Source organism: Pistacia vera, unplaced genomic scaffold (genome assembly GCF_008641045.1).
Source record: "Pistacia vera cultivar Batoury unplaced genomic scaffold, PisVer_v2 Contig328, whole genome shotgun sequence".
Lineage (NCBI taxonomy): Eukaryota > Viridiplantae > Streptophyta > Magnoliopsida > Sapindales > Anacardiaceae > Pistacia > Pistacia vera.
Window position 1 is genome coordinate 331067 of NW_022196144.1, and position 25309 is coordinate 356375.

A 25309-nucleotide genomic window follows, 5' to 3' on the forward strand; every position below is an offset into this window, starting at 1 on the left:
TATTTATAATACATTGAAGGAAATCTAGCGTCATTATTGCAGAATCTGGGAATGCAGCTGCTAGATTTCGTTTCTAAAAATGCATTTTCAGGAGGAAAAAAAGAACAACTGGCGGGACCAGTGATTTACAAAGACCTCCTTCATGTTTAACGAAAGTAACAAACTCACCCAAAAGTTTCATAAACAGAACTCAATCTCATCGATTCCTAATAAAAGTTGTGAGAAACAAAACTCTTTACACAATGTATGTTGGATAAATACCATTTTACCCTCAGGGGGAGTTTGGTTGGAGGTAATGGAATATTACTGGGGTTATGTCAACTTATATTACTTGATTACCATGTTTGGTTGTCAAATAATATAAGATTCCAGTAATCTTGCATTACCAATAGTTGTTCCTGGTGGTAATATTGGAGGTAATTTGATTACCTCCATTTTCTTATGTATTGTAAGATTACCAAGGTAATCTTATTTTTGTTACAATTCTATCCCTAATTAATAAAAATTTTGGACAATAATGCCCCTATTTTAAAATAAATTTATATTAATATACCATTTCAATTTTACCCTTGTTTAATTGAATTTTTGGACAATAATGCCCTTATATTTAAAACAAATTACAGACCACCACTACCGCCCAGCCACCACCGTTGACAACGAGCCAACCACCATGGACCGCCACCGGAAGGTCATCGAAGTCCCTAAAAAAGACCGAGATTCAGTGGGAGGCCCCAGGCGGCTTAAATATGGCCGTTTTCGGCCATATTGATGGCCGAAAATGGCCCTATCTGGCCAAATCTAGCCCAGATCTGGCTGATAATGGCAAGGATTTGATTGTTAACGGCCTGATCTGGCCTAATATGGCTAGAAACGGCCATATCGAAGCCTCGTGATCACGGTGAGATACTCACAGAGACTTTCGGAGGTGGTTTGCGGTGGCGGCAAGGGATGGGGGTGATTTCATCATAAATTAAAGTTTTATATAAGCAGGGGTGTTTTAGCTAAATCTGAAATATTGGGGGTTAAAAAAATTATTCAAAAATTAATAATAAAAATAATATTATATTAATATTTAAAAAGGGGATAATTACCAACTAACCAAACATATTTTCCTAAAGATTTCCAGTAATCTTCAAGGTAATATAAGATTCCAATAATCCAATATTCCCTGAATCAAATGCCCCTAAGTGTGTTTTAACTTTCACTAAAACTAAAGAAGGTATTTGTTATTCACTCCTAAAATCATCATACTTAATACAACGGAGAATTTTTTTTTCCTTGAAAATGATTTTTTTTTTTTATTGGTTCATTTGGAAATAATGTAATTGGTCCATTTGAAGAAAGTTGTTGGTAGTTCATAATTAAGGAACGTTTGAGCTAGAATTTTGTAGGGATTATTACCTAAATATCATATCTAATGGTTTTAAGTCAATAAAGACTGAAATCTGTCTTATAGATTTTTTGGTATCCAAATCTTAAATGTTTATTAATTTACTCCCAAATTAGGTTAAAATATTGAATGTATAGACAAAATATTAGTAACAATATATAAGTAAATAAATAGAGCATTGATGAAGATAGGGGTGGGTGGGTTTGGGTACTCGCCCAAAATCAACGGAACCAGAACCGATTCCTTTGATTTTGAACCGGAATCGGAACCATCGGTTCTGATTCGTAAAAACTTGGAACCGAAACTTGTGTCTGGGTACCCTGAAAATAACCAATTCCCCCTGTTTAAATATTATAAAAAAAAAAAAAAAAAAAAAGAGATAAACAAACCCTTATAAAATTACAATTACACCCCTAACAATTAAGTACAAAACATTAAATAATATACTTTTTTATATTTTCTTGATGTTTGATGCTTGAATATAAGTATTTAATTGTTTGTTTTCACCGGTAATAAACATTCAAAAACTATTATTTAACGTAAATGTCTTAATATATATTAATTTCTTAATCAAGTAGTAAGTGAAATTTAAATTTTAATAAGAATATTTTGAAAAACTGATATTTTAATGAAAATTAATAAGACTTGTGATACTAAGATATAAAAACCAAATTTTTTTTATGTATTTATTATATGAAAAATATCAATAAAAAAACCCCATATGCAAAATATCAAAAAAACCCCTATTCTTTAATATTATATCAATTTAGTCCTGATTTCTGGTTCCCAGTTCTAGTTCCGGTTCCGGTTCCTTTGATTTGGAACCGAAAAGAAACCAGAACCGCATAGTATCGATTCTAATTTTTTGGAACCAAAACCTACCTTATTATAGCAGGTTTCAAGTAGAAACCAGAATCGACACCCAGGTACCCGTTGGTTCCGGTTCTACCCTAAAATTTTGCCCACCCCTAGATGAAGATATGCACTTAAATTATGGTTTCTTGTATAGCAAAGCGCTGTGAGTTTGGCCTTTTTGTATGAGTACCCGTTGGTTTTGGAAATGCAATCCTAACCCCCATGTGTTTGGCCTATTTTGTAGTGAGCATTGGGTGGTTTAAAAATGCAGTCCTAACCCCTGGGTGTTTGACCCTTTTCTTTTTTTGTAGAGAACACCCGCAAGTTTAAAAAATTGTCATCAGTTGAGCCTTTAAAATTATCAACAATTTCATCAATTTAACTTAAAAAAAAAATATTAATCTCTTGACATTGTTGACAAATTTTAGATTGATTGGTTTTGGGTGAATAGTAAAAACATCATTTTCTTACAAATTTAAACAGCATAACGTAATGGTCCGTAAAAAATGGGGGTTAGGGCCAATCAGTCATCCAAATTCAAGTCAATTTAACATTCAAAATCTATCAACAATATTGAGAGATTAATATACTTTTAAAGGATAAATTGAAGAAATCGTTGATAAATTTGAAGGTTGAATTGATGATATTTTTGAAATCGGAATTAATAGATGCTCTCTATATAAAAAAAGGTTGAACACATAGGGCTGAAATCATATTTCTTAAACTAGTGAGTGCTCACTGAAAAACACCAAACACGCGGGGTCTTACCATAAAAAAACAAAACCCGTAAACTAAGATGATTTAGAAAGAAATCAAAGAATTTAAGATTTGGATAACAAAAAATCTAGAAGACAGATATCAGTCTTTAAAAATCATAAATCCATTAAAAACATATTAGGCAATTGTTATCTACTCCATCAACTTGGACCAAATATGTCAGCTCTACGTCAAAACAACATTATAATAAATAAATAAAGCATAGTTTATTAAGAGAAATACCTAATTACCCTTGCAGTTTCAGTCTATTTCGTCTTGATCCTAGTATTTGAAACCACAGGATCTGGTCCTTGTTGACAGAAACCCATGACAGAAAATGGAATTAACTCATAAAAAAGAAAGAAGAAGAAGCATAGTTTATTAAATTTATAATAAGTTCCCTATGATAATAACATATATAACACTTAAATTCAGTTGTTGGAAATTACTTTTAGATTACCTCCAGAAAGGATTTTCAGAATAATATAATTTTGTTCACCATGTTCTAAAAAAGATTTATGTGTAATATTTTCTTATAAACATCAAAATTAAAAATAAAAACACCTATTTAACATATTATATTAATTATTTTATCATCAAATATAGAATTTCTCAGAGTACAATTTGTTATGAACATGAACATCAAATCTTTTTAATATACAACTTTTAAAATACTTTAATTATACCTTCTTATATCAATATCTACTGTTGAAGAGAGCTAAATAAAAATTGAAACTATTAGAGAAAAATATAATATTTGAGTATGTCAAAAAAAAATTAATTTAATTTTTATGTTATATAAAACTGATATGAAAAATTAAATATATGTAATAATGTCAAACAAAATCAATATAGAACAAAGGTAGAAAATCGCTTACCTGAATGATGAAGAGGCAAGCGTGAAAGGTTGTTCCAAAGTGATATCCTCGATAAACATGATCATTATCAAAAGAAAAACACCGAGTCGATAATATCGAGGTTATCAAAACATAATTCCCAAGATGCCAACTCATATGGAATTGTATTATATATTATGTTTCTTGACTCTCATTATATTATGCGTTGAAACTTTTATATATAGTAGCGATAATAATGACTTTATTAAACTATTCTAACGTCTCGTTTGAAAAATTAGTATATATATATATATATTTGGAGAGCCAAAACCTAATATATAAGGAAATTTATTAAAATAAATTATTTACTTTTTTTAATTATTAAATATTGAGAAACATTATTAAAAAAAAAACGTCCACACGTAACAGGCAACCCAAAATAGATAAGCCACCACGTAAAAACAGTATTATGAAAACTCGACCAAACTAGCCAGTTGGACCGACGCCCTCTCCGGTCTGGTTTAGATGTAGGGGTGTTTTTGTTGAATTTCAAACCTATAGGAACTAATTAAAGATTTTAGGGGTGTTTTTGCTTAAATTCAAACCAACATGAACAAATTGGGGTGTTTTTGTTGGATTTCAAATCACCCTAATTTCGGCAAATTCTAGTGCCAAACACCCTACCTAACACCACCATTGGCATCAGCAACGGCATCCACTTCATCTCCACATCAAAACCCCCATCATCCCGAGGTATGATTAGTCTCCGATCGTCGCCGTCGCCACTATCTCCTTTACAAAAATCGGTAGGTTCCTCCTTGATTCTAGCACCAAACACCCTACCTGACACCACCATCAACATCAAATTCATCTCCACATCAATACGCCCATCACCCCGAACTCCAATTGGCCACCGATCATCATCTCCATCGCCATCTGATTTGGGATTTATTGTCTGGATTGTAGGGGTGTATTTGATATATTTTAAACCTTAAGGACTTATGGAATTTCAATAGTGTATATCTGTTAAATTTCAAACTTGTTGGACAGGCCCGACCGACAAAAACTGAAACCGACCCCTTGACCGGGTCAAGGGGCAATCTGGTTTTTAGAACCTTGAGTAAAAATAAGATATAATATGACATAAATATCCAGGACTTGTTTTTCAAAAAATTTCAAATAAAAATTGAGTTGATTAAGGAAATCAAAATTTGACAAAATATATTTCTGATTTTTCATTAAAAGAAAGCTTCTTCAGTATTCATTATTGTTTTACAATGAAGCCAAAAATCATTCAAATGAAATTAAAATTCTTAACCGTAAGCAATCAAAGAATTATCAACCGCATTTCTTTATTTAATAAAAATAGATGGAGAAAGAAATTTATGAATGCATAAATACATCCCCCAAAGCATGAGGACAAAAAAATATTACAAATTGAAACCAGGTCATCCTCTGATACATAAGGATCAAATCAAACCACAGAAATATGGACTTTTTGCAATGCCTCATTACCGTTGCTAGTTGCTATTACTTCTTTATCAAAGAATGAATGTACAGAACACTAATTACGACTTTCAAATATCGAAAGGCTTTTCAGAATCAATGAATGTAATGCACAATCTTCCTCTGCAAATTGGTCCTCTTGCAGTCATCAAAATCATCATAACTTAATAAGTAATTTAACTATGTCAGTTCTATGGATTTGGCACTGTTGACAAACGTTGCGCTTTTATCAAACCCTTCAAGCACAAGAATGCGGATTGCTTCTACACCACGATGAAATGTAAAATCCAACTGAAGACATTTAGACAAGCAATTAGACTCTCACAAAATTCTATTTCAAGTGTGTTTGCAAATTTGGTTCTTACCTCTTCACGTTCTTGTTTATTGACTGGCCGAAGAACATAATTGACAGCATCCATTTTTCCAGGCGGCCGTCCAATCCCTAAGGAAAATATCACAAATTCAATTAATAGCTTATGGAAAAAGAGGTTAGATATAATTCCAGAGCTCCAAAAACCCCACCGATTCTTAAACGTGGAAAATCACGGTTCCCTTTGAAGTGATCAATAATATTCCTCATCCTGCAAAGATTTGATCATACAAGTTCCCAAACTCAGATCAGGAAACAAATTTCTAACGAAAGATATACTTTNTTAATGGTGTGAATGGGTTTTTGTTTGATCTGTGTAAAAGAGAATGCTTTTTGCGTTAATGGATACAGAGAATGCTTTTTGTTTGATCTGTGTAGAAGAGGATGCTCTTTTGCATTAATGGGGTGAATGGGTTTTTGTTTGATCTGTGTAGAAGAGAATGCTTTTTGCGTTAATGGATACAGAGAATGCTTTTTGCGTTAATGGATTCATTGGACTGTTGAATGGGTTTTTGTTTTGTTTTATTTGGTTTTTGGAATGGGTTTTGCTTTTATTTGCCATTTGGCACATGCATGTGAATGGGTTTAATTTGGCATTTGGCATATGATTGTAATCGGTTGTTTATTTTGTGTGGCATGGAATGATTTTTTTTTTTTTTTTCCGTTTTTGTTTTATTTGGCTTAGGCATGAATCCTTTTCAATGCGTTTTTTTTTTTTTTTCGTTTGGCAAACGGATGAATTGTTTTAATAAGTTTTTTGTTTTGTTTGACAGGTTTTTAATCTCCTATATACACACCCTTTAATTGTGTTTGATGTTTATCTGTCTTAGAGAAGGTAAATAAACCCGCGAAGTATCCAAATCTAGTTTGTAATTTTCCGTTACCTATTTGTACAATATGGACGATCGTATCTTTGAACAAACCAATAATAGTACGAGTAATAAGCAAGTAAATTGTGATCGTCAAAATGGGGCAGAATATGGCCGAAATGGAGAAGGACCGAGTCAACCGGACAACATGACGATTATACGGGATAACATAACGAATGCACTGTGGGTGGCACAGTGGACCATGTTGTAATTGTTAATAGAGTATACGTGTAATAATGATTGTAAGGGTTGATAATTAGAACTTTTGTCATGTATGTATTAATGTAGTGTTTTTAAACAGTTGGATTAGTATTTGAAATTAATATGAGTTTTTGTTTTTTAATATATACAGGTGACAAAATTACTAATAAAATATTTAATATTATTAAAATGTAATTTGATAAGTTATATATATATAATAACACATTATTTTAACAAAATACAACAAAATATTATATTAATAAATCATTTATAAAAAAATATATTAATAAAATATTCAACACAAATATCAAGATCAACATACTCTACCAAACACATATCCTGCAAATCATATTCTCGTAATCATAACTCTATCCAACTATCCAATACTATCCTCAAAATCTTATCCAAAATAATAAACCAAACACACCCATAAATATCTAGGCCTTGTTTTTCAAAAAAAATCAACTAAAAATTGAGTTGATTAAGGAAATCAAAATTTGACAAACAATATTTCTGATTTTTCATTAAAAGAAAGCTTCTTCAGTATTCATTATTGTTTTACAATGAAGCCAAAAATCATTCAAATGAAATTAAAATTCTTAACCGTAACCAATCAAAGAATTATCAACCGCATTTCTTTATTTAATAAAAATAGATGGAGAAAGAAATTTATGAATGCATAAATACATCCCCCAAAGCATGAGGACAAAAAAATATTACAAATTGAAACCAGGTCATCCTCTGATACACAAGGATCAAATCAAACCACAGAAATATGGACTTTTTGCAATGCCTCATTACCGTTGCTAGTTGCTATTACTTCTTTATCAAAGAATGAATGTACAGAACACTAATTACGACTTTCAAATATCGAAAGGCTTTTCAGAATCAATGAATGTAATGCACAATCTTCCTCTGCAAATTGGTCCTCTTGCAGTCATCAAAATCATCATAACTTAAGAAGTAATTTAACTATGTCAGTTCTATGGATTTGGCACTGTTGACAAACGTTGCGCTTTTATCAAACCCTTCAAGCACAAGAATGCGGATTGCTTCTACACCACGATGAAATGTAAAATCCAACTGAAGACATTTAGACAAGCAATTAGACTCTCACAAAATTCTATTTCAAGTGTGTTTGCAAATTTGGTTCTTACCTCTTCACGTTCTTGTTTATTGAATGGCCGAAGAACATAATTGACAGCATCCATTTTTCCAGGCGGCCGTCCAATCCCTAAGGAAAATATCACAAATTCAATTAATAGCTTATGGAAAAAGAGGTTAGATATAATTCCAGAGCTCCAAAAACCCCACCGATTCTTAAACGTGGAAAATCACGGTTCCCTTTGAAGTGATCAATAATATTCCTCATCCTGCAAAGATTTGATCATACAAGTTCCCAAACTCAGATCAGGAAACAAATTTCTAACGAAAGATATACTTTCTAACAATTTGTGCAAATTGTCCAGCAATTTAAATGGTCTGCCATTGATATGATACTCCTTTAAACAAAAAAATGTTTTAAGACCAAAAAACATGTGTCTTTGAGATTTCTGCCTTAACTGCTTTAAGAGCTTTGTTGAATAAAAGGATGCCATATGCTAGAATTGTTATAAGCCCAAAAGCATTTTGTTTCCAGAATTTCACGTTCATTAGTATCTACCCTAAGATGCTGATTGATTTGAACACAATAATACTGAAATATTGGGGGGGAAATGAATACCCATTCTGTCCTCCATGTCCACCTTTTGGCAATAGACGCAATTTGCCAAAAGGCAAATCCAAGTCGTCAAATATCTGTAAAACAAAATTATAGGCTTCAAGATTGTAGAGAAGGGTAGTGTTTGAATCAGTACTGAATTATTAAATTAAAAAAGGTGCAGTAGCAGTCAAACAAATGGGAGGAAGAATATTTTACCACAAGTACTTGCTTCAATGGAATCTTATAATATGAGACAATGGCTCCAACCTTGAAAGAGACCAAAATCAATAATTCATTTCCAGTACTAAGAAAACATAAACCTAAGCACAAGTCTGAAAACTAATTATCAAAATGTCTTTCCAGACAAGATTACTTACAGACTCACCACTTGCATTCATAAACGTTTGTGGTTTGGCAAGCATCACAGGAACATTTCCAATAAAACCTGGAAAACAGAAACCAAAACTATCAAGATCATTGTATTCACAATTTCTGAACACAGGTATGCATGTGTGTGCACCTATGCAAAATTTCCTAGGGAGAATCTAAAGTTCTAACAACATCTCATGGAGACAATTTACAACTACTCACATGTATGAAGCCAACCATAAAGCATCCATTGTAGAAAACTCATGTACACATATTATTCTTTCCAAAATTTTAAATCAATTCCTTCCAGTAAACTGAGACTAGTTCCCCTTAACTCTACCAACTTAGCTATTCCCATATATTTCAGGCGACATGTTTTCTAATCCAATTTTAAAGTAAGTAAATCAAATGTATGAAGTTTCTAACGTAATCTTCCCCTGTTCTTGTTTATATAATCTCCATGAGTTAAAGCCGAAGCAACACAATCTTTAATCCAAAATTGTTAATTGAATTTGAAACATTAAAACCAACATCTACTGCAGTATAAACAATTGATAAAATAACGAATTAAGAACCTTTTCCGAAAAGGGCTCTAAAGTTAACAGAGCTCATAGATATCCCTTCAGCATCAGCTAATGCATCTAACATCCCAAAGCCTACCTGATCAAAATAACACCATCCAATTTCATCACACAACATTATAACAAAAAACAAAAATTTCAACAAGGGTCCATCTGCAAAAAACGAAAACCAAGGGAGCTGAAAAAATTTAACAGAGAAACAATTACGTACATTGTGGCGAGTGCCGCTGTATTTCTTTCCTGGATTACCGAGCCCAACAATGAGCCAGGGGTGCTGCTGCTGTTGCTTTGGTGTCTTAGGTAAAGCCATAGAGTCGTCGCTGGCAGTTGAAGAGAAGTTTCTGACTGAGGAAGAAGATAAAGAGGTGGAATTTGAAGAGAACTGAGACATAAAAGTTTTTCTTTTGCAAGAAAACCAAGGAGAATTTGTGAAAGAATGGTGGAGGTATGGGAAACGGAGGGTGGATATTGAGGTTGTGAGAGAATGCCCGAATGCGAATTTCATAGTTTACTATTTCTGAAAATGTTTATGTAGGAATGTATTTTCTAGGGTTTTAGATAGAATTCCGAGAGGAAGGAGGAAGGGAAGTGGAAGGAGAGGTAGGTTTCCTTGGAAATATACAGTTTTAATATGATTAAAATACATATAAATATTCTAAAACAAATAATCAGAATTTTAATATATTTGATATAGCATATATACTTTAAAATGTTGTAAAGTTAGAAACAAGTGAAATCTTTCTAATTTTCTTACGAACTTTAATTATCACACCAATAATTATCTTTGATTTTTCTGTAAAGACCTTAATAAAACTTTTTGTGTTGTTTAGGTATTTGATATATTTTAAACCTTAAGGACTTATGGAATTTCAATAGTGTATATCTGTTAAATTTCAAACTTGTTGGACAGGCCCGACCGACAAAAACTGAAACCGACCCCTTGACCGGGTCAAGGGGCAATCTGGTTTTTAGAACCTTGAGTAAAAATAAGATATAATATGACATAAATATCCAGGACTTGTTTTTCAAAAAATTTCAAATAAAAATTGAGTTGATTAAGGAAATCAAAATTTGACAAAATATATTTCTGATTTTTCATTAAAAGAAAGCTTCTTCAGTATTCATTATTGTTTTACAATGAAGCCAAAAATCATTCAAATGAAATTAAAATTCTTAACCGTAACCAATCAAAGAATTATCAACCGCATTTCTTTATTTAATAAAAATAGATGGAGAAAGAAATTTATGAATGCATAAATACATCCCCCAAAGCATGAGGACAAAAAAATATTACAAATTGAAACCAGGTCATCCTCTGATACACAAGGATCAAATCAAACCACAGAAATATGGACTTTTTGCAATGCCTCATTACCGTTGCTAGTTGCTATTACTTCTTTATCAAAGAATGAATGTACAGAACACTAATTACGACTTTCAAATATCGAAAGGCTTTTCAGAATCAATGAATGTAATGCACAATCTTCCTCTGCAAATTGGTCCTCTTGCAGTCATCAAAATCATCATAACTTAAGAAGTAATTTAACTATGTCAGTTCTATGGATTTGGCACTGTTGACAAACGTTGCGCTTTTATCAAACCCTTCAAGCACAAGAATGCGGATTGCTTCTACACCACGATGAAATGTAAAATCCAACTGAAGACATTTAGACAAGCAATTAGACTCTCACAAAATTCTATTTCAAGTGTGTTTGCAAATTTGGTTCTTACCTCTTCACGTTCTTGTTTATTGAATGGCCGAAGAACATAATTGACAGCATCCATTTTTCCAGGCGGCCGTCCAATCCCTAAGGAAAATATCACAAATTCAATTAATAGCTTATGGAAAAAGAGGTTAGATATAATTCCAGAGCTCCAAAAACCCCACCGATTCTTAAACGTGGAAAATCACGGTTCCCTTTGAAGTGATCAATAATATTCCTCATCCTGCAAAGATTTGATCATACAAGTTCCCAAACTCAGATCAGGAAACAAATTTCTAACGAAAGATATACTTTCTAACAATTTGTGCAAATTGTCCAGCAATTTAAATGGTCTGCCATTGATATGATACTCCTTTAAACAAAAAAATGTTTTAAGACCAAAAAACATGTGTCTTTGAGATTTCTGCCTTAACTGCTTTAAGAGCTTTGTTGAATAAAAGGATGCCATATGCTAGAATTGTTATAAGCCCAAAAGCATTTTGTTTCCAGAATTTCACGTTCATTAGTATCTACCCTAAGATGCTGATTGATTTGAACACAATAATACTGAAATATTGGGGGGGAAATGAATACCCATTCTGTCCTCCATGTCCACCTTTTGGCAATAGACGCAATTTGCCAAAAGGCAAATCCAAGTCGTCAAATATCTGTAAAACAAAATTATAGGCTTCAAGATTGTAGAGAAGGGTAGTGTTTGAATCAGTACTGAATTATTAAATTAAAAAAGGTGCAGTAGCAGTCAAACAAATGGGAGGAAGAATATTTTACCACAAGTACTTGCTTCAATGGAATCTTATAATATGAGACAATGGCTCCAACCTTGAAAGAGACCAAAATCAATAATTCATTTCCAGTACTAAGAAAACATAAACCTAAGCACAAGTCTGAAAACTAATTATCAAAATGTCTTTCCAGACAAGATTACTTACAGACTCACCACTTGCATTCATAAACGTTTGTGGTTTGGCAAGCATCACAGGAACATTTCCAATAAAACCTGGAAAACAGAAACCAAAACTATCAAGATCATTGTATTCACAATTTCTGAACACAGGTATGCATGTGTGTGCACCTATGCAAAATTTCCTAGGGAGAATCTAAAGTTCTAACAACATCTCATGGAGACAATTTACAACTACTCACATGTATGAAGCCAACCATAAAGCATCCATTGTAGAAAACTCATGTACACATATTATTCTTTCCAAAATTTTAAATCAATTCCTTCCAGTAAACTGAGACTAGTTCCCCTTAACTCTACCAACTTAGCTATTCCCATATATTTCAGGCGACATGTTTTCTAATCCAATTTTAAAGTAAGTAAATCAAATGTATGAAGTTTCTAACGTAATCTTCCCCTGTTCTTGTTTATATAATCTCCATGAGTTAAAGCCGAAGCAACACAATCTTTAATCCAAAATTGTTAATTGAATTTGAAACATTAAAACCAACATCTACTGCAGTATAAACAATTGATAAAATAACGAATTAAGAACCTTTTCCGAAAAGGGCTCTAAAGTTAACAGAGCTCATAGATATCCCTTCAGCATCAGCTAATGCATCTAACATCCCAAAGCCTACCTGATCAAAATAACACCATCCAATTTCATCACACAACATTATAACAAAAAACAAAAATTTCAACAAGGGTCCATCTGCAAAAAACGAAAACCAAGGGAGCTGAAAAAATTTAACAGAGAAACAATTACGTACATTGTGGCGAGTGCCGCTGTATTTCTTTCCTGGATTACCGAGCCCAACAATGAGCCAGGGGTGCTGCTGCTGTTGCTTTGGTGTCTTAGGTAAAGCCATAGAGTCGTCGCTGGCAGTTGAAGAGAAGTTTCTGACTGAGGAAGAAGATAAAGAGGTGGAATTTGAAGAGAACTGAGACATAAAAGTTTTTCTTTTGCAAGAAAACCAAGGAGAATTTGTGAAAGAATGGTGGAGGTATGGGAAACGGAGGGTGGATATTGAGGTTGTGAGAGAATGCCCGAATGCGAATTTCATAGTTTACTATTTCTGAAAATGTTTATGTAGGAATGTATTTTCTAGGGTTTTAGATAGAATTCCGAGAGGAAGGAGGAAGGGAAGTGGAAGGAGAGGCAGGTTTCCTTAGAAATATACAGTTTTAATATGATTAAAATACATATAAATATTCTAAAATAAATAATCAGAATTTTAATATGTTTGAATTTTGATATAGTATATTTACTTTAAAATGTTGTAAAGTTAGAAATAAGTGAAATCTTTCCAATTTTCTTACAAACTTTAATTATCACACCAATAATTATCTTTGATTTTTTTGTAAAGACCTTAATAAAACTTTTTGTGTTGTTTAGTCTGAAACGAAGGAGTATATTTATATAAATTATATATCGAACAAATCTTTTATATATATTACTACACATACAATATTTTTAATTTTTTATATAATATAATGTGACAAAAGATAATTGACTAAAATTTATTTTTAATTTAAAATCAACCAATTATTTGTGACATATTACGTTATATTGTATGAGAATTATATTTATATATATATATATATACACACCCCAACACCAAGTTTTGGATAAAAATCCATTATATGGTTAAGACTTCCTAAAAGCATCTTCAATTATGTTTTTTATTTTAAAAAATAATTTTCATAAATAAAGAGTATCTTCATTAATTTTTAAATATAAAGAACAAAATTTTTATTCAAATCCAATAGACTCTTTAAATTTTAGAAGAAAAAATATGTTTTTTAAAGAAAAAAACTTAATAAGAGAGATAAATCATAAATAAAATACATAAAAACTTGTAATTTATTATTTAAAATTAAAATAGAAAATGAAATTTAACTCTCTAAATGTGAAGAGTCAAACTCACTCTGTTGGACTCTTATTTTTATAGATTAACTCTTAATAATAATAAAGAGTTTGGGTCAGATTAAATCTTTATAATTGAGTTTATCAATGACAACATTAGAAAATTTTTGAACAAATTCAATCAAACTTTGAACATTAATGATTGTATTATTATAGATTATTTGACCTAAACATGGAAACTTTGTTTGGAAAAAATTTATTTTAGTTTTTGATACAATTAAACCATTTGTTTTGACAATGTGAATAAATGTTTTTAAATATTTAAAATGTTAATCTATACTAGATGAAAATATAAGATTGTCATCTATACAAAGAATACGGAATTTAGAGTATGGATTCAGTATATATATATATATATATTCGAATTACTAAGATTTATTAGTTTTCCCGCTTTTACAGAATCTCTGAGACTGAGTCAGATCAAAGAGAGGGAAAGAACAGCCAAGAAATTTCTCCTGCAGGAAATGCGTGGAGTGCAATCCACTTAATAGATTTTTCAAACTAGTTGACAAATTTCCAATTGCTTTGAGACTCCAGTGTGTTCAAATGCTTAGAGCCTATTAACAAGAAATCAAAATTTAATGTGAATATAATACCCACTTATATTCATATCCATCAATTGATTCAGTTTTGGCATTACAAGTAGGAAAACATCATCTTTTCTTAACTGTACATTGTATGACATTTCTGTTCATAATTTCGACCTCCTGTTCCCAACTCGTGAGTGAAAACCAGTGAAATCGAGTAAGCAAGACAATCAGAGTGCATGGGGAAGATCCACATTTTTCTCTGCCGCGATAAATTCCTCATTGCCATTGCTGCAAAACACAAGAACATTATGAGTAGGGAAAACTAAGAGGGTTCTCCACAAGTCTTGAGAAATAGTTACCTCAGATAGCTCAGAGCTGACATTCGGTAGAGACAGGTAAACACCAGGATATGCAACCCGATTGTATAGAAAAACGCAAAAGTTCGAGCGTATCTGCCAAAACAATTGTTCATTAATTTGTATAGACTCTTCATTTTTTTTTTTTTTTTTTTTTTAAAAAGAATAAAATTACAGGAGAAAAAGTAATTACGATTTCAACTTTCAAGTGAACAGAATGAAGTAACTTAACAAATGCCCAGGGCATATTTGCCAGTGTACCAGAAAGACCATTGCAAATTTGTAATAAAGAGAAGATAGAAACTGAGATAAATGGGTCAAGATGTGACGGAACAAGATGAACTCGCGCATTTATATATCTTTTTTTCTTTCCTGATAAGAACTTGCATTCATATTACTAGAGAAAAAAAACAAAAATTCGAATATAAAACACATAAGAGATTCTACAAAATCCAAAATAAGTACAGCGAAATTACTTGTTGCCAAGAAGGAAGCGTCCACTGCTAAGTGTGATTCTATCTCTGATACCCAACTCCTTGTATCGTTGATCCCTTTCCTGATAAAAGCAAAAAGACATGGTGAGTCCATGCATTTTACAAACAGCACCAAGTAAATATAATATGTAATTCAAAATAAACAAATCCATTCAAAAGATGTAAAAATAAGTATTCAAACATCATAAATAATGTCTCATAAAACTACCGACAATTAATACTAATACACATCATATAAAGTTCTCTGCTTCCATACACTCAGATTTGCGGATTCTTTCCCAATGTTAGGCAGGCGCCATTTAGAGAAACTTAAACATGGCAAATTCATGCTCATTTATAGAAGGCATACTTTAATATAAAAAGATTAACTAAAAATGTTCTAGTTAAACAACCTTTTTTGAGAATGCAGCAAAAGGATTAATATCATCCTCATATATCTTCTTGTACTTGGATTCGACATCTGATGTAAAACCACTTTCAAGATCCTCTACAGGCTGCAAATGACCATAAACAGATACCATCAGCTTCAGCCTTGAAGAAGCTAAATGCATATTATGGTAAAGTAATACGAGTTACCTTCTTTGACCCTCTAGAAACTACTTTCTCAAGATTGTAATCCTGGACGTAACGAATTTTTCCATACAGCTTGACATTATCTGCTTTTGTTTTCTCTAGCTCTGCTGTAAGGACACCGATCCTCTCCTTCAACTGCCTTATTTCCTAAATTTAGAAAAATCCAGCAAAGTAACATTAACAGCATGGGAATACAAATAATTCCAGTTATCCTAAGAGGAGTAAAAAGAAAATAAAAAAAATCAAAGGTGTGTATTAGAAAAGCGCGTGAACGGCATACTTCTTCTGTCTCACGCAAGCGTGCTCTAAATCGATCTCGCTGATTGCAGATCACCTTAAGCATTGAACTCTGATCTTGATCTGATTTTTGATCTGTTTTCTGGTTCAGAAGACAGTTAAAAAAAAAACAAATTCATGTTGAAGAAAAGAATTCTACTTCAGTCTCTGAAAGTGTAACATCATTCATGTAGCACAATTTGAAACTGAGGTGAGGTTGTTATTTCATATAAACTACTCCTGAATATTAATTTAACATCAATGCCAATAACCATGAGTTTAATTTTTCAAGGAACAAAATGCTGAAAGACTCAACATCTAAAATGCAGGCATACTCTAACATTAGCATCAAGTCCATATACTTCCCATTCAATCAACAAGATAATGGCATAGCAAGATGACTTCTCAGAGAAGATATAGGGATTCTTCCCGTTGTAGACATGATATTATTTCATTTTGTCTTTGCTACTGGCAACTGCTTTAGTCATGTTCTCAAAAGGTTACATAGTCACTCCCAGAAAGCAGTCCCTATTTATAGATCAAATTAAGTTGATCCCTCCAACCACAAACCCAAATAAAAAGGCCTTCAAGACCGGCGTCAGGAAAAATATCATCACCATATGCAAGTAATATGTTCATATGTTCAAATGTAACCCACTGAAATGCTGGGAATTGATTAACTTGATTGTAATTTGTAACCATATTTTGCTTCTTTGCTGTTATAATACCCAAAACATTTCAACAACTAACATGAGAAAACCTAAAGGTTATAAGTTCTAACCTTTAATTGATTTTCCACCAATACATTTAACCCAAGATGCCCAAATGTCAAACAGTTAATAAATAAAGTTTGTTTACGTAAGTGTCACAATAGAAGTTAATTCAAATCCAAAAGAAAATACACATATTTTTTAAACTTTAAACTTGAAGAGTAGCAAGAGAAATTAGGGTTGTACCTCAGATAACTCATTTCCTCCACCCTCCGATAAATCCCACTCATCAAAAAGATTGCTTCTTCGGTCTCTGGAACTTGAACCCTGCAATACAAGCAAATGAGATTAGAACAGAGAGAAAGGGTGAGGACAGGGGAGCTGGGGTTGGCTGAAAGAAAACAGCCGATGATCAACCAATGTTAAAAGGTTTATATGAAATGCATAATTGCAAGCCAACAGGTAACTATTGACGCCAATAAGCACAATGTCAGATGAGTACTTGCCATGCCTATGACTATATTTGATCATTTAATACAGGCATTCAAAAGATAATAATTAATTATATGCTATCAACCCAAGATTCCAATGCCCATGATCTCAACAGAACCCAATTACACCACTTAAAATTCATACATTAAACTGAACACGCGGGTGTTCACAAACATACAGACCATTAATTGGCAAATTGATAACATCTATACAAAAAAGCTTGAGACTACATAAGCATTTTGAGGCTTTTAGAAGCTTGTGATCCAAACCTTCAAAATATCATCTTCTAACTTCTGTATTAATTTTTGTTGTTCATTAACTTTTGCTGTAAGCTCTTCTATCTTGCCTTCAGCTGTCTCCATCAAAGATGCTTTCTCAGAAAGTTTGACCTGAAAATAGTGGAAGATATAACAATTTTAATCATAACTTGAACAAAGTTATAAGCAACACTGTATCCCAAAATAAGAATTATAGTATCTCCTTCCAATACTGATTTCTTTACAGCATCCATATAATAAACTTATAGTATGCATATTGTTGACAGAGACTTGTAATAATAAAACTGACAAAGGAATAAGCAAACACACGCCTTCAACTGTGTCAGTTCATGTTCCATTTTTCGGTTTTTATCAAGAAGAAGAGACTCCATTTTGCTCATCTCTTCGTCATTTGTAGCTGCTTCCCAATCTTCTGCCTCAATTGAATTATAACCCACTGCCTATAACAATCAAAAAAACAAACAGATATACATCATAAAAAATATTAAGCTTCAGTTGAATTATTAGTGACTGCCTATATTAGGAAAGCTTTGAACAGAGATACACCAAGAGATTATTAGGAAGTAAACAAACATGACAACAGCACAAACAAGAAGTTAAGCACCACTGCAAGATGCATAACTATTTTCGAATGTACATTCAGATGCATTCTTAAATCTTAAAAATCAGAACTCAGGGGTTTCTTTTTTTCTATTTCCTACATTGTTAATGATTTTATGTTGCACCAAGTTAGTAATTCTGCACATAGAAGTTGGAAAGTATAATCACATAACTAGAAGTGAACTAAATACTTGAAAGAATTTATGAAATTTAAAACAACCCAAGCACCAGCAATCTACCAGTAAACAAAATATAATTTGATTAGGTTTTAAAACATTTTAGCAAAATTCAAGATAGGTGAAACTAAATTGATCAAGGTAAAATCCTCTACCAGTAACCAGAAATGAAATTACCTGCAAAATTTTCACTTTTTTACGCAAATCATCAACCAATTTTTCTGTAGGCCTAGCCTGAAGCTCTTTCTTCATCGCCTCAAGAGCAGCTTCCTAGATAAGCAAACAAGGAAAAAAATTGATATAACTATAGAGATATTGCAGGATTAAATGATAAGACATGTTTTACAATTTAACCTCCAAAAGCGAGTGGACATTAATCTCTCTCTAAATATGTATATATACATTCTAATCAAAAGTGCATCTGCATGAACATTTATTTTATTTTTTAAAAGAATAATAAAACAAGTACTGAAGAAGGAAAATGGGAACACGGATATCAACTAGAGATTATATAAGGTAGAAACGGAAGTAAATTACCTTTTCATTGAGCATTGTGTTCAATTTCTTGATCTCATTCACATGTTGTTCCCGCTCATTAGATAAGATGGTTTCAATATTGTGAAGTTCCATGTTCAGTTCAGAGATAATTTTTTCTTTGGCACTCAAAGAATTCTCAAGGAAGCTATTTGAATCCAAATCACTGGAACCACAGGAGACAATAACGAGTTCGATTACAAAACCTGGAAACTCTAAATAACATGAAAATAGAAGCACAATGTATTGATCAGGAGGGAAGGTGAAAAAACCAACAATTCAATTACACCAGATCACCATAATTTTGGTAGAAATTCTGGACAAAACTACGGTAGTATGCATGTGAAAGATACGAATAACTGTGACAAACATCTACTGTCAATTTGCATCAAGGGTTGCTTCCTATGTTAACATAAAAAAATTGCAATTTCAAATAGACATGCTTAAATAGGAATATACAATATCTAGTCAAACCAAGTATAAACCATAGAATTGCTAGAATAAAATGTGAAGGTTCCTCAAATAATCCTTAACTTCAATGAATAGATTCCTTCCTATTTCTGTGAAGAAAGGTTTTTGCTAGTGACCCTCAAGGAGTGGGTCGATTGGTAAGACTGTTGACTTTTAACAAAGAAATGAGCGGCTCAAATATCCTTGAGGTGACCTACCTAGGATATTATGGTCACCATAAGGCAATAGAAAATCTAGTTTTGATGGAATTAAAATAATAGAGAATAGTATCAGAATGTCTTACCTTTTCCTACTGTCAGTGTCTTCATTTGCTGTTTGCAATTGAGAGCGTAGGACCCCCTGCAGATACAATGAGTGAATCATTGGAACACTCAAATAAGGCTGCACATAGCAAACTCTATCTTTCACTTTGAAGGAATAAGCGGTATGTAAGATACTAACAATTCCACATAACATTCAGCCACTTTCATAAAACTTAGATTGCAATTTTGCCATGTGCAAACCAAAAAGTTTAGCTTAGAATCTAGTTCTATCTATAACTATGATCCTCCGTTCTTTCCCTTCAGCTGATTATAAAGGTTTAAACAACTTTTTGGTGTCAAAGAATTTGTGAATTGATGAAATGGTTTCTTTTCATGGGTAAGTTTAAAAAATGGGGGTAAAAAAGGTGTCCTATGTTGCTAATTCTGCAACAAGATTCAGTAATTAACACATCTTCTGTTTGGTGAAAGGAATAAGTTAGTTTAAACCACTACTTTAACACAAAAATAATGTTAACGACGAATTCCAAACAATAGGTGAAGAGCTAGTAGTTCAATAGATATATTGCTAAGATAAAACAAAGACATGTTGGATCAACAATAAATACAAAATATAATATCATATGCACCTTCTCCCTCTCAAGACTAAGAAGTCGTGTTTGAGCTCGTTCCACTTCATCCATCAAAAGATTGACCTCTGATTGCTTTGCAGCCCTTTCTTCGTCTGAAGTTATTCAACAACAAGACATGTAAACTAAGGTATGCAGAGACTGACACGTAAGAAAACATACAAGGACAAAAATAAAAAAAAAAAAAAAGCGAAATAGAGAAAATCATAGTTTCTTCTCAAAATGATACCGACAATTTGATAACTCAAGCAAAAATACTCACAACATTAAGAAAATAAATAAATAAAAGTAAAAGAAAAATCAGATTCAATATATCACCTGATTGAGCACGGACTTCAAACAACTGGCTTTGTGCTAGTTCATGCAGTTTCTGCATAGTAGAAACACTTTCTTTAGCTTGTCGTAATTGATCTTGCAACGATTGTTCCCTGCCCAAAATAAATAAATCATTAATCAGGATAAACATTTAAGTATAAAATGATAGTTTCAATCAGATAACATCATCACAATGTATAATCCATTAAAAAAGAATTTGAATTAACTTGTCCGAAAACACAAATATTCCTATGTATAGGCAGGCTAAAATGCCTAATGAAACTCGGCATTCCTAAACATTCTCATATACAACTTGCTACTAAGCCAAGAAGAAGATACCTTTCTTTTAAAACCTCTAGCATTTTCTGATTCTCTTCAGCTAGACTGCGTTGCTTGATCTCCACAATTTCTTTCACTTTTTCCTCCATCTGAATAAATATAAGAAAGCAGGTAATCATAGTAAATATCTTCATAATAAACTCCATCTCAATTTAACAAATGGCATGACAATTACAGAGTGAAATTCGAGGAGGGAAATTCCTTTTTCCAACTTCATACATGTTTAAAATGCAAAAACAAACATATGTCAAAGCATGATCTTAAGCACAATGTGTGAGCACAACGCCTAGATTTCATATCAATGAAAATGGAGCTTTACCCAACAACTTATTTGCCCAGAAATTTACTAAATCTTCTATAGAACAAATTCCTTTTACTTTATTTTTTTGAACAAATGTATAATGGTAAATGTAAATTTACACACACAAAAAAAAAAAAAAGTTCACCAGATCATGTTGCAATCCAATGCAATTGACAAATCAACCACTAAAGGAAGTTCTAACTTCTCATTGGTAAAGCCTTCAGCCACCATACATAACATTAGGGGACATACATTTTGCAGTGTGTATGCCAGGAACAAATTTTGACGCGTATCTCTAAACCAGTGCAACAGTCATCCTCAGTAATTACAGGAAATACACATCTCTTGGTTATGAGTGCAATTTTTGAATGGTATTGAGTGTAGACTCTGAAGAGCTTCTCAATAGAAGTCACTGATGCATCATCAGATTACTTCCACAGACAAATCTGTTATGACTCCCAAGTTGAGAAAGTCAATATAACTACCACCATTACCATTCATAGGCATAACAAGGCAATAATAAAATAGCAAATAAACTTACAACCATTATGAAAACAGTAAACTGAGAATGGCCAACCTGTTGCTCTAACTGGCGATTGCGCTCTTCAAGTCTTCTTATTGTTGCCTGCTGATTCTTTAAGTGAGTTGCTTCTGTCCTGAATTCCTCCAGCTCAACTTTCATCTTTCGATTTTCAGATTCTAGTTCAGACATTTTTAGATCTTGCTCCTGCATAGAAACAAGTGTGGATTTACAAAGAAAATGCCACAATGCCCACTGCACAAAAAGCAAGAATTTGCAAAGAGATAATGAATCCTATAACTTGTTCTCATCTGAATATTATAAACACCCATGTCATTCAAATACACCTGATCTCCAACAACACAAACCTAATCAACGTTTGAAACTGAAAATTTTAATAAAAAATCATCCTAAACATGTGACGAAACAGTAAATACTTACAGCAATTGAAGCAAGAGCTGGATAAGGATCTGGAGCCTCATAAAGTTTCTGATAGATGTTAAGAAAAGCATTTTCACCAAATTTTGCTCTCTTGGTAAGATTATCAACTTCTTCCTGGTAACCCTTCAGTAAAGAATTGAAAAGACTTAACTTTTCCTCTGGTGAAGCTTTCTTGAAATCTGTTATAGACACCGATACAAATTTTCATGAAGACAGAATCACATAAAGCATCTTTAAAAAAAGGAAATGAGAAAAAAATGTAGTGAAAACCTCTCCATGACTGCACAATTTAAAAGGCTAGAAAAAATAGGTGAGCTTCAGAGAAAGTAACCCTTTTAATCCGCCCAATTTTCTTCACTTTACTCTCATACAATCAAACAAACAAATGAAATAGAGGCATTCTAAAAGTTATACATTTTTTTCAATTTTTTTAATTTACCTCTGGTGCTCTCTGCAAGCTTCCGACGGTTTTTCTGACTGTTTTCTTGATTTTCAGCTATTCTAAGCCCTTGTTCATCAAGCACACTTTTTTCCTTCTCCAAATCAAACTCTGGACAGAACAGAAAAAGGAGAAGAAACATGTTATATACCGGCAAATATATTCCTCTTTTATACATGATACAAAAAGTAATAAAAAAGTGAGGAGCTGAACGAAATACACAAGTAATCTACATTTTTCACAGGGTTGATCGAGTGTAATGGAAGAAGAGCAGAAGTAATTTTTTTTTTTTCAAAAATAAATAAAATAAAAACTAAACAGAGTCATTCTCAATCTAAACATGACTACTCTTACATAGTTTAATTTCCATTGCTACAGAATTAATCATATAAAAATTAAGTGAATTAGCACAGGATGCCACGAATAAGTTCATTTCACTACGATACAACAGCTCCAGATGAATCAAACTAAATTCACCAAAATCCAATCAACTACGATCTTCACAAACAACAACAGCAATTACAATTGACTCAACAATATCATTTCGAAACTACAAATAAGTTCATTTCCTTTTCAAATTCACCTATCTTCCACGTCCTACATCAAATTCGAACACACAAGGTACTAAAACAACTCAAAAAATCAAATTTCTCGCAAAACAATCAAGCTAAGTCCTCACTGATCAGTACAAGACAGTTATACAGCAAGAATTTACGACTTTCTATACCTTTCCAGAAATTAGAGACGACGGAGACGGGAGAAGAAGAAGATGAGTTCGGTTTGTCTCGGTCGGATCCACTTAGCGGAGGCTCCATTTTGAGGACTTCGGATCGTCCAGCGAAATGCTGAGGGTTTTGCGTTTGGGTTTCAGTGTAATTTAGCGCGCCAAGGAGAGGATGAAAATGTTAGCTTTACGGAGTTTGATAGATCTGATTCCGGGAGAGGGCGTTTGTTGTTAAATGTTAATCGGTGAGTATTGAGTTTCTTCAAAGTCTATAAATACTTTAGTGTAGTGTGTTGCAATGGACTTTGGGCTTTTGGATTCTTAACGGTGGCCAGTGAGTAGGGCCTGGCTCGACAATTACATTAAGTTCGATCAAACCATCACAATAATTACATTGAGTAAGTTCAATCAAACATTGGGACTTTGGGCTTTTGGATTCTTAATGGTGACCATTGAGTTGGGCCTGAGAGAAAATGCTTATACGGGTTTTTTAATTTTAATTAAAAAAAAAAAATAATTATGAGTAGAACCTTAGAGGGATTAATTGAGGGGTGTGCAGACTGATTTGGATACTATGGCTACTGAAAAAAAAAATTAAAGGGATATTTACACCGTAGCAGCCACTTTTGGTATAAATAGCTTATATAGCATTATCCTACACGATTTGGGCAGCCGCTGCAGGGAACTGCTTCAAGGCCAATGTTGGCTCGACAAAACTGACCCTAACTTTAGAGACACCGCCCTCAGTTGGGCTCGAACCAACTGCAAGTTTGATGATTAAATGTGACTGTCAAATGTTGGAGACTGTAATAGCTAGAGGTGGAAAAGCAGCCCGCGCCAGCCCGACCCGACCCGACCCGACCCATAACGGATTACGCAAAGTGGCTAGTCGGTCCTAACCCGCCTGGCAACATTGGCAGGCCGGGTTAGGCCCGCCAATGTTGGAGAATTGGTTGGCCCAACCTAGACCGCCAACCCTAACCCGCCCGGTTAGGCCGCAAGTTGGGTCGGGTTAACCCTCTTTTTTATTTTTTTTTAAATTTTATTTAAGTTTAAATGTTTAATTAACTTTTTAAATAAATAATTAACAATTTATAAATAAATAAATGTAATTGTTTTTAGTTAAATGTTAACTTCTTTTCAAATATCAATAATTAAATTAAATTAAAAAAAATTTTGTTAACATTCCAAATATTAATTCAATCTTAATACATTAAAATTATAATATAAGAAAAATAAAATTTATTCATTTATTAAAAATAAAATAAGAAATTATAATAATTATTGTCTCGTTAAAAACCTCACAAAGAAAAACCAAATGGGACAAAAACTTGGTAAGGAAAAAAGAGTGCAATAATTGACAATTAATTTACAAGTTACAATTTACAAAACAACTAATTTTGGGGTTCACTAGAACCTCCCTCATCCGTATCATCTATATTACAAAATTGAAATGATTCTATTAAAGTATCGTTGACAACCTCGTATTGACCTTGATGGCACGACCGTTCCCAATCTCAAAGATATGGGAGGACTTCAATCATTTTTGTGAAAGTTTAGTCCTCTTTTCATTTAAAATTCTTCCACTTGCACTAAATGTTTTCAGATGAGACGGTTTAGACAGGAACAGCAAAAACATCCAAGGCAAGTCTTGATAATACCAGAAAAATCATTTTTTGGCTCTCCATAGTCTAAGAGATCAATGTGCCTCTCTGTTGTGGATCTACTGGTAACATTTCAGGGGTTACCAAATATTGTTGAAGCTCATACTCTGCGACTGCATGGAAGACAGTACATTAGTTGTTGTTGTTGGTGGAGCTTC

The 25309-nt window shown here is 32.8% G+C and overlaps 3 protein-coding genes across 4 annotated transcripts; all 3 read right to left on the reverse strand.

Annotated features, from left to right (window-relative positions):
• Positions 1-7564: 7564 nt before the first annotated feature.
• On the reverse strand, positions 7565-10062 carry LOC116137501 (peptidyl-tRNA hydrolase, mitochondrial-like). Its single transcript, XM_031423198.1, has 8 exons — positions 9647-10062; positions 9430-9514; positions 8863-8930; positions 8702-8752; positions 8507-8580; positions 8098-8156; positions 7941-8017; positions 7565-7866 (listed from the first exon to the last, which is right to left on the reverse strand). Exons 1-8 carry the CDS (start codon positions 9938-9940, stop codon positions 7756-7758), a joined length of 819 nt encoding a protein of 272 aa, XP_031279058.1. The 5' UTR covers positions 9941-10062; the 3' UTR covers positions 7565-7755.
• Positions 10063-10790: 728 nt separating this feature from the next.
• LOC116137500 (peptidyl-tRNA hydrolase, mitochondrial-like) lies at positions 10791-13272 on the reverse strand. Its single transcript, XM_031423197.1, has 8 exons — positions 12873-13272; positions 12656-12740; positions 12089-12156; positions 11928-11978; positions 11733-11806; positions 11324-11382; positions 11167-11243; positions 10791-11092 (listed from the first exon to the last, which is right to left on the reverse strand). The coding sequence occupies exons 1-8, from the start codon at positions 13164-13166 to the stop codon at positions 10982-10984; spliced, it is 819 nt and encodes a 272-aa protein (XP_031279057.1). The 5' UTR covers positions 13167-13272; the 3' UTR covers positions 10791-10981.
• Positions 13273-14486: 1214 nt separating this feature from the next.
• Positions 14487-23719, reverse strand: LOC116137498 (protein CASP). Of its 2 annotated transcripts, none has more exons than XM_031423195.1 (19): positions 23491-23719; positions 22764-22874; positions 22325-22503; positions 21941-22090; positions 21063-21151; positions 20727-20836; positions 20409-20503; positions 19803-19858; positions 19052-19214; positions 18692-18784; positions 18050-18178; positions 17730-17849; positions 17215-17295; positions 16263-16361; positions 15986-16129; positions 15802-15903; positions 15392-15471; positions 14919-15011; positions 14487-14847 (listed from the first exon to the last, which is right to left on the reverse strand). In XM_031423195.1, exons 1-19 carry the CDS (start codon positions 23576-23578, stop codon positions 14787-14789), a joined length of 2043 nt encoding a protein of 680 aa, XP_031279055.1. In that variant the 5' UTR covers positions 23579-23719; the 3' UTR covers positions 14487-14786. The 2 variants fall into 2 exon arrangements, with proteins under 2 accessions (XP_031279055.1, XP_031279054.1); XM_031423194.1 differs by having other exon boundaries at positions 21941-22138.
• Positions 23720-25309: the final 1590 nt, after the last annotated feature.

What these genes read in the sequence shown, in the direction of transcription:
- LOC116137501 (XM_031423198.1), bottom strand. Translation starts at nt 9,940, where the DNA reads ATGAAATTCGCATTCGGGCATTCTCTCACAACCTCAATATCCACCCTC. An exon ending in CATTGAAGCAAGTACTTGTG is followed by an intron (nt 8,581 to 8,701) that starts GTAAAATATTCT and finishes TTTGTTTTACAG; the next exon opens with ATATTTGACGACTTGGATTT. An exon ending in ATAAACAAGAACGTGAAGAG is followed by an intron (nt 7,867 to 7,940) that starts GTAAGAACCAAA and finishes AAATGTCTTCAG; the next exon opens with TTGGATTTTACATTTCATCG.
- LOC116137500 (XM_031423197.1), bottom strand. Translation starts at nt 13,166, where the DNA reads ATGAAATTCGCATTCGGGCATTCTCTCACAACCTCAATATCCACCCTC. An exon ending in CATTGAAGCAAGTACTTGTG is followed by an intron (nt 11,807 to 11,927) that starts GTAAAATATTCT and finishes TTTGTTTTACAG; the next exon opens with ATATTTGACGACTTGGATTT. An exon ending in GGACATGGAGGACAGAATGG is followed by an intron (nt 11,383 to 11,732) that starts GTATTCATTTCC and finishes AAATCTTTGCAG; the next exon opens with GATGAGGAATATTATTGATC.
- LOC116137498 (XM_031423194.1), bottom strand. Translation starts at nt 23,578, where the DNA reads ATGGAGCCTCCGCTAAGTGGATCCGACCGAGACAAACCGAACTCATCT. An exon ending in GACACTGACAGTAGGAAAAG is followed by an intron (nt 19,215 to 19,802) that starts GTAAGACATTCT and finishes CTGTGGTTCCAG; the next exon opens with TGATTTGGATTCAAATAGCT. An exon ending in TTGCTGCATTCTCAAAAAAG is followed by an intron (nt 15,472 to 15,801) that starts GTTGTTTAACTA and finishes TGCTTTTATCAG; the next exon opens with GAAAGGGATCAACGATACAA.